At 26.1% G+C, this 10,044-nt stretch overlaps 1 protein-coding gene across 1 annotated transcript; it reads left to right on the top strand.

The window, feature by feature from the left end:
- Positions 1-2,511: 2,511 nt before the first annotated feature.
- LOC106771709 (glutaredoxin-C13) lies at positions 2,512-3,093 on the top strand. The gene has a single exon (XM_014657713.2). It carries the CDS (start codon positions 2,735-2,737, stop codon positions 3,038-3,040), a length of 306 nt encoding a protein of 101 aa, XP_014513199.1. The 5' UTR covers positions 2,512-2,734; the 3' UTR covers positions 3,041-3,093.
- Positions 3,094-10,044: the final 6,951 nt, after the last annotated feature.

The following is a 10,044-nucleotide window of genomic DNA, read 5'->3' as shown; positions in this document are numbered from 1 at the left end:
GTCTTTCGTGGTATGTAAGTGTGGCCAGAAATTTTTCAATATCTTGTTTCATTTTGATATATTGATGTATTTATATTTTTTGTAGATAAAGTTTATTTTCAAAACTTTATGAATTGTACCAAGATAATTTGTAATTATGATGATAAATAGGTGATAATATTAATTTTTACCATTATGAGTCACATTTTATTAACAAAATCAATTCTTCTATAATTTTAAACATACTTAATCCTCAATTTCTATCAACAAAATCAATTCTTCTATAATTTTGAACATACTTAATCCTCAATTTCTATCTTGATTTTGTAAATACATATATTGTGGGTTACACTTATTAATTTATATCTCTAATTCTCTCTTTTTGTATTTTATTTTGTAATAGGAAGATCTTCTACCAATAATAAAAGAGTTTGGCAACCTAAGAAGCAAAAAGAACATCAAGAGAGGGAGAAGTCTAGGTGGCGTTGAGTGTCACCTCTTTATTGTTGAGTGAGCCTTTTATAAAGGCTATATTGTGGCAAGTTTCCATCATATATCTTCTTGTAAATCGAAGGAAGCTACATCTTTAGTGGTTTTGGAGGCACAATCTAACTTTTGGAGAGCTTAGGGGTTTGCTAGGGCTCATAGGAATACACCCATTTTCCTCTTAGTTTCTCTATCTTCTTCCACGTTCATTTTGTAAGCTTGAGTGAAAATGGAGAGTGAAACACATCTTGTTAGGGATAAATGTAGTCATTGAACTCTCTTGTATTTTGTGAATATTTTGATTTTATATATATATATATATATATATATATATATATATATATATATATATATATATATATATATATATATATATATATATATGCCTTCCTTCAAATGCTTAATGTTTGCTGAAATAGGGTTGTGGATAGCTTGATTTATGGTTTATTAATTAGGTATTGGGAAGTATCATTTGAAACCTAGACTTGGAACAAGATGCCTAATGGAGCTTGTATCTAGGGATGAAACTTGACCCATTAGTTGTTTTAAATCCTAGGTCTACTAACTATTGAATGATCAAGGGATTGACGCTTAACTAGGAAACCTAAGCTCTTTCACCTAAGGAATTAGGCTTGAGTGTTCTGGTGGGTTGGCATTAATGTTTTGATTGAAAGGAGATGAGTTTGTTTATGCACAAAGTGAAGTTTATGAAATCTACCCTCAACAATGACATTCCATATCATTTCTAACCTTTTTTCATTTATAAGTGTCTTCAACCTCCAAAGTTCAATCTTTATTCTTTATCAATTTATTTTCTTGCACATAATCTTTGATTCATGAACTATTCTAGAAGAATTATTTATTGTATGATTATCTAGTATTACACATTAGTCTCTTATGAAACAATATTTGATCTTATTATTTTATGTTACTTAAATTATTCGATACGTTTGTCGATGGCCTAATAGGAAACAATAAAACTAAAAATATGTAAGTATAATTTCTTTTCATTTTTCTGACCATAAAAAGTTTATTACAAGAAGTTTTATAACTTACAAGATGTGGGATAGTACATAGTTCCCTTCACAAATTCTCACCAGCTGTGTGAATCATCTAAAACAAGCATTGAAGATTCAATTTCTTCAATGCAATATCTAAAACTCAATTGAAGAATTGAAAGATTCTAAAGAGTATAATGTTATTATGCTATATTTTTTTAGTGTTTTTGTTGTCATAATACATGAAACTACTTTTATTGTAATGACTACAATTAAACACATTCTTGGTAATGATGATTGGTGGTACACGATTTGTGTGTAGCAAGGTCGTGTACCTTACTCAAAGATGTTTTTATGGAAAAACAGTAATAAAAATGTTATTAAGGTTACTCCAAGATACCAGCAATACTCCAAACATACTTACACAATGTTTTATCGAGTGCTTATTGAGATTTCATATATATATATATCGTGTAATTGATTTTACAGATTCTACAACTTTTGTGTTGTTTGAGAGGGATGCTACCACACTACTAAAGAAATCATGTGTTGACATTATTAAATCTGAATATAAGGTCCATTTTTTAGTATTCTATTTAGAATTAAGTCCCTAGTAAAGATTTTACAAAAGTATATTTCTTATTTGTTTTACTTATTTATTCTAATTCAATGTTAATATTAATATTGAAGGATGTATATTCTGGAAGTGGAGAAGAGTGTAAACTAAAGCATGGAGGTTTTAATTTTTTTGTGATTAGGCAAAGCATTCTAGTGTGGGATGTTAATTTTGGAAAACATTGAGAAAGATATAGAAATGTATAGGCATATTCAGAGCAGAATATTAGGCGATATAGTCAGAAAAGGGCACTAATGGTTGATGGTGGTACACGGCTGACAGAAGGAATTTCCCTTAATCGCAGGAAGATATTATATGCACCTGCCTTTGCTGTGCTGAGAAAGTCTTCACATTATATGGTTATGCTGTCATAGCCTGTCTACTAATTGAGAAGGCATATGCATGTAAATGATATCTTCCAACTTGTTCAGTCTAAAGTTACACCACAGTCGCTTTGGGCATCTAAGAAAACCACGACCTGATCTTTCTTTTCAAACTTCTTTCTTCAAACATACCATACCACACCCTCTTCCTATAAATACTCTACCATACCACCTTATTTCAATCAACCATTTCGGATTTCATCTCATTAAGATTTTCAACATCTCTCTCTGTACTCTCAAAATTTTCCTGTCTTTTTACCTTTTGTCTCTCGATGGAAAAGGTTATCAGGTTGTCTGCAGAAAGGGGTGTGGTGGTTTTCACCAAGAGCTCTTGTTGCCTCTGCTATGCAGTCAACATTCTGTTCCAAGAACTTCAAGTGGACCCTGTGGTCCATGAAATTGACAAAGACCCTGAAGGCAAGGAAATGGAGAAAGCTTTAACTAGGTTGGGTTGTTCAGCACCTGTTCCGGCGGTCTTCATCGGAGGCACGCTTGTCGGCTCCACCAATGAGGTCATGTCCCTCCATCTTAGTGGTTCACTCACTAAAATGCTCAAACCATATCGATCTTTATCTTAAAGACGACTGCACATGCAAATTAACACCTTCATTTCAAGAATAAACATCCACTATATATATATATATATATATATATATATATATATATATATATATATATATATATATATATATATATATATATATATATATATATATATANTATATATATATATATATATATATATATATATATATATATATATATATATATATATATATATATATATATATATATATATATATATATATATGGCTCCAATCATCAAGACCAGAGTATAGTAACTACTAAGCCTAATATTGGATACGATCGATCCATGTGTTGCAAGTAGTTCATTTCTAGCATTTTATTAGCTATAAATTTAAATGTAATGTTATAATTATTCTTAATGATGTTTTATTTATAGTTCTATTGTCCAAGTAAATTATGTTGTTCAAAGTTTATATATACATAGAGGCACGTACTGTTATTTCCAAACTTGGGAAAGTCTGGTTATCTAAGAATTAAATGAGAGATGATGAGATAAGTGTGGTAATCTGAAAAGCATATCTAAAAAGTTGCAGACCTTTATGGATCTCAGAAAAATCTCCCTCCTTTATTTTTCGCTCTTTCTACAATCTATAAGCAGTAACCATTATTATTCAGTAACCTTCAAGTCATCCATCCTCGTAACATGAAAATAACTGCAAACACTTGATTGTCCACTTTTTCCTTGTAAAGAAAATATTCTGAGGTAAGATATCTGTGTGCATCAAAAATAGCATATATCTTAAAACCCACTGTTGTATGTCTGTCTCAATCTGCTACGTGACCACATCAGTTATGTATTCTCTCATGGTTACTCTATCCTCATGTGAACTCATCCATCATCACTTCACATGCAGGGTTGATATTCACTCTCCTGTTATTTAGAGTGGTCAAATAAAACCGAATTACATTGTACTATTAAAATTTATACTGAATTAAAAATCAATTTGTCTAAAATAAATTGAACTATAAAATAGTTCAGACAAACTGAATTGTTTTTTGTTTTATTACTAAACTGAACTATACTAAATTATACTAAATTACAATATAAACTTAATTGAACTACTAACTATACTAATTTTAAACTAAATTGTACTAATTTTTAAACTTAATAATATAACAATACATTTTTTAATAGAAATTTATTTTAATATTTATTTTATTTTATTCATAAGTGTCTTACAAATTAATTTTTTAATTATTTGATATTATTTTTTATTTTATTTATACTTCTATAATCGTATGTTTTTTAGTGAAAAAATCATTCTTAATAATTACTCTACAAGAAAATAATATTATAAATGCTAGGATGGGATATATTATATTGTAAATTACATATATATTATTTTGCCGAAACTTTATGATTCAAGTTGCAAGATTGTGTAATATTTATATAAAGTTATTTATCAAGTGTATACATTATATAGGCTTGGCATAGGAATAATTAATTTATTGCGTTAGACATTCTATTTGTAAAACTATGGAACAAATTAAGTAAAAAATTACTACCAATTAAACTATAAAAAAAATGTTTGGAAAACAGATGCGAGATGGTTTTCTTTTTTTTATTATTATCAGATACAAAAAATTCAAACCTTAAATGAAGTAATAATCAAAATTGCATAATTAGTCATAAAATAAAATTTTTAGAGAAATAAATTTTGAAATATTTAGGACATATATTGTTATTTACTTCTATCTATTTGCAAATGAAATATTTTATTTATAATTTTATTTATAATTTACAATATAATTATTTAATAATATGCTAAAGAATATAATATATTTAACGTATTACTTTTTTTATATAGTCTTTTTTTCTTTTATGATTTCTATTACCTAATCATTTAATAAAATTAAATTTTAAAAAAATATATTTTATTTTTATTACTTAAAATAATATTATTTAAAAAATAATATATGTTTATTGATAAAAATTTGTGATAAAAAAATTTTATCTTAAAAAATTAATTATTAAATTTTTATGTGAACAGTTTCTTTTATTAATATTTTATTATTAAATAACGTTTTCTTAACAAGATAGTTACACATAAATTAGAACAGAGAAAAGAGTAGATATGTTAACAGAACGAAACTGTTATAAGTTCAGTTTTTAAAAACTGAACTATAAAATAATATACTGAGCTTTTAGTAAAAATGGATCAGTTTTTTTAATATAATATAATACACTTAAAATATCACTTATTTTTGTCCTATATTCTTGTCAAAATATAAAATAAATCATATGTATATTATATAAAATACAAATAATAAATTTTTGTTTTAAGAAAATGATTAATGGACTGTTTGATTTTGTCTATATTTATTGTGCATTTTTTTTCTTTTATCTCTCTCTTCTTATCACACGGCAAACTTATAAACCCTTTTTCTTTTATATTGAACACCTTTTATCAATTTTATTTTCTTTATTATACAACTAACAATATCACTTTAACAAAAAATCAACATTTTAATTATTTGCTAATTAATTTATTATTCAACTCTATTCTCACATGTAAGCTAAAAAATTCATCCGTACAACAAGAAAACTGTGAAAATTAAGAACGTAAGAAGAAAAATCTTGCCAAAAATAAATATGATGAAATCATATTGTCTTATTCTTTGTTGTCTTCTGATTTGTGTACTTTGATTGAAAAAAAAATGATAAAAATTACTTCAAAACTCAAACGAAAAGTTACATATTTTATATTTAAACAAGTAATAAATGAAGACAAAATTTGGTTTATAAAATATCTAAATTTTAGAATTTATAAATAATAAAATATTCATTCATCATTTGATTTAAATATTTTCGTTTATAATTTATAAAATAAGTCCTTAAGCTTATGTTAAAAGTCAATAACATTTAAGTCATACACTACCACTTTGAAAAATTAAATATGTTCTTTACTACAAACAATAAATAACTTTTTATATAATATTATGAATTTTCCAAAAATAAAAAGAAAAAAAGTAATTACAAGAATGCGATAAAGATGTGTAATTTGATAGGAAAAAAAAGGAAACAAGTGTATGTATGTTAATGTGGACTTAAATATACTTCTAGTTCACCAAATTTAGGATACCTTATTTATCTTTAAATTTTTTTTTTAAAAAAAGTTTTTAATCCTTCAATTTTTCCAAATAAATTGTATAGTCTATGACCTTAAAGAATTTTTATTATAAAGATTGTACTCAGTTATCTACATCTCATAAAATATCTTCATTGGATTATACTAATAAAAATAATGTAATATATTTATACGTTAAACATACTTTTATGCTTACTATTAAATAAAATATTAATTAAAATGTGGATTTTTATAAAAACTCATAGATTAAAGAAAAAGTCAACATGTTATAAATGCAAACCTTTAAAAAAATTATCAGATCCCACATTGTCCTCCACGCGTGTGCAGAATGCAATCAAAAAGCAAAAAATAGAGAAAAGAAAATGAATATTATTGAGAGAGAATTCGTTACATGCATACTTAAAAAGAAAGGTAAAGAATCATTTCCAGCATGGAATAATGTTGCTAGAAAATCTGCGGAGGTAATGATTTAATTATTGTTAAAAGTTATATAAAAATAATATTGTTTTAAATTAAATCATAATATTTATTTACACAACATTCATTACAAGAAATTTTTTAATTATCAAAAAAATTTTATTGATCGAAATAAATCTAATAGTAAAACAATATTTATTGACGAAGTTTATCTATAAGATAAAATTTAAATTTGAATAATCAATGAAAGATATTTCTCAATAAAATTCATAGGTAATTTATTATTCTTATTATTATTATCGACAATTTTTTTTTTTATAAATGATACTAAATTTTTCATTATATATTTAATGAAATATGTTTATAAATTAATTATAGATATTTAAGAAAAATAAGAGAATGAGTAGAAGAAGAAGAACGAGAAAAAGGTGGAAGGAAAGAGGAGGAAAAGAAGATGAGTTCGACGATGTCGATGGTGATGGTGGTTTTATGACTTCAACGGTGTGACAATGATAATAAAATGACTTCAACAGTGGAGGGGAGAAGGAGAAGGAAGAAAAGGGGAAAGAAAATTCATCAATGGTGACGATAATAATTGTTGGAAGTCCCATATCGACTAGAAATAAGACCAAATTATAATATATAAGTGAAGTGTAAAATCTCACCTTACAAGCCGGTTTTGTGGGATTGAGTTAGACCTAAAACTCACTTCTAATATGGTATCGGAGTCATGGTTAAAGTTTATCCTAACGAGTTCTAAGTGGACAATTCTGTTTCTATTCTACCCGTTGACCTAAAACTCACTTCTAACAAACTGTGGTGGCTACAACTTTGATCAGAAAAAGAAAAATTGAAAAAAAAAATAAAGAAAGAATAAGAGAAGTAGAAGAAGAACCTCATCATGATATTGATATATTTTTATAGACAAATTTGTCGTTCATAACTATTACGATTTTTCTATTATGTCGATAAAATTTAGTGATAAGCATAAACGAAATTTTTTATTGTTGGTGATGTCAATTAATGTGATCCATAATATAACTAATAGCATAATATAATATTTCATATTTTATTTTTCAATGTCATAACTTTGTTACCAAACCAATTTCAGCTATCTACAGAGAAAGATGTAAATGAAAAAAAAGAAACGATAAGTACAAGAGAGATAAATTATAAGTAGATTTGTTATCTTTATATTTAAATTTTTAAGTTAAAAATAATTTACACTTATTACCACAAATATATATAAATTCATAATATATAGCTAACACACTAAAAACATATTTATTTATAAAAAAGGATAAAAATAATTTTACATTTTCACTGTTATTATCACAAATATATAAATATATTTATTTATCAAAAAAGGATAAAAATAATTAACTTTTTTTATGTCCCATTGGAGTCGGTTTAATCAACTCTGATAACATTATATAGAGTTTAAAAGTATCAACAAAGCCTACTCTATTTATATTAAATAAACTCTTGACACTAATCTTACACTAACAATTATTTATTTATTAAAATTAATTTTACACTCTTTATTTCATTTTAAAGAAATAATCTTCTGTGTTAGAATTTATAAATTTTACGCTTTTTTTTTTACTTAATCTCTCTTTGATCCATATAAGTGGTATAACTCACATAAGAAGAATTTTCAAGTTTCAATAATGAAATATACTATTAATTATACTCAGCGAGTCTGTCTAATCTACAGTAGCAAAATCTGCAAAATTACGCAACTCACTCCAAACTTACCAACTCTAACTACTTTTCCCAACTTCTACCCCTCGTAGATTGTGTTATATACTTAATTAGACTTGTCTAAATATTTCTAAACCTTCCTACTACTCATCTAAAGTCATTACAACTCAAATTTTACTCCAAACATCAAATTCAAAAACTAGAGAACCCCAAACCCAATTCTAATACTTTGTACCTATTTTGACCAATTTAGTGACTCAAACAAGTCACAATCCACTTGCTAAGACTACTCCAACAACCCAATTATACCCAGAACCCTTAACTCTCAAATTCACTACCTCATTTCCTCTAAAATGACCTAAAACACTACCAAATCACCAAGTTTTCTACCTGACTAAAGTTATAACAGATTTCACACTCCAAATCATTCCCAACCTTATAAATTACAGCAGATTCAACTCCTTCACACCACCCATAACATCACATCACATTTCACAGATTTGCACATTTCAACTCATACAACACGATATGCTCAAGCACGTAAAAAATTCAACTTCAAACAGCATACCCAGTCAGAATTCAACATACATACACCTCATGTAAACAAATTTAAAGAAGTAATTCTAGCTCCCCTTACCTTAGGGTTGAATAGCCCAGCTTACCGAGATGCCTTAATAGTACCTCACGTTGGAAAGAGACTTAACAGGACCTACAGACCACCAAATTGGTGATAGAAGCTGCTTTTAAAGTCCACAAATATATTATTTTAAGATTTTAGGTTGGAGTTGCAATCATATTTTATTCTTGTGTTGTAAGAAAAGTTATTTTTGTATTGAAAGTTTTTTTAGGAGAAATTTAAAGACTCACACTTAAAACAAATAGTAATGAAAATCCAAATATATATGAATTGATTTCTTATATTGAGTAAAAATGTATAAGTAAAATAATATAAAAGATTTATAAATTTATTATTTTAATATTTTGAGTTAAAAATTATATCATTTCTTATCTTATGTGGATTAGACTCATAATAAAATCTAATTATTAATAAAAAAATTATATATTCAACATTTTATAAAAAGAGATGTATGCTTTAATTTCCATAAAAAAAATTCCATTGATAACTTGCTCTATAACATATTTTGTGTTGGTCGTATGCATGCAAGTGACTCCAACACAAAAAAAAAAAAATCATAGACGAAACTAATAAGAATGTGTCTTTTTCATAAGTTTTCGTCATCAATAAGTAAAAAGTATGTTTTTAATAATATAGTTTTATTCATCTTAAATCTCACTTGTATAATCGTATTTTGCTTTTCAAAAATTTGAAAAAGATATAAATATATATTTCTTTGAACTAAATCAATTTGAAAGGTCCATCAAGTGTGTTAAAATCATGAGGAATATGAAATTAGAAGGCCTTTCTAGCTTATATGAACTAAGTACTTACAATTGCAGAAAAAAAATAGGTCACTAAATCCTAAAAATATCATCTTTTGCAGTTTTAAGTGACCGTGGAAAAGTAGAGAGAAGGATAGAATAAAGGCGGTGGAAGGTGGGAAAGAAGAAAAAAAGAGACATGTTTCCTTAGTGTCCTAAAATTAGAATATATAACATCAGATTCTATTAAAATGATGTGTGACAATTAAGTATAACAAAGAAATTATTAATTTGTAGCTTTTAATGATGATTACCACTTATGTAATTTATGGTTGTTATTTCTTTTTTTACGTTACTGGTCTCTCTTTATTTTTAACTAGCACTTAAAATTTTTCACAGAATAA

This window comes from Vigna radiata, chromosome 8, assembly GCF_000741045.1.
Source record: "Vigna radiata var. radiata cultivar VC1973A chromosome 8, Vradiata_ver6, whole genome shotgun sequence".
Lineage (NCBI taxonomy): Eukaryota > Viridiplantae > Streptophyta > Magnoliopsida > Fabales > Fabaceae > Vigna > Vigna radiata.
Note: the sequence above shows the minus strand (reverse complement) of the source record. Positions and strands in the feature narration are given on the sequence as shown.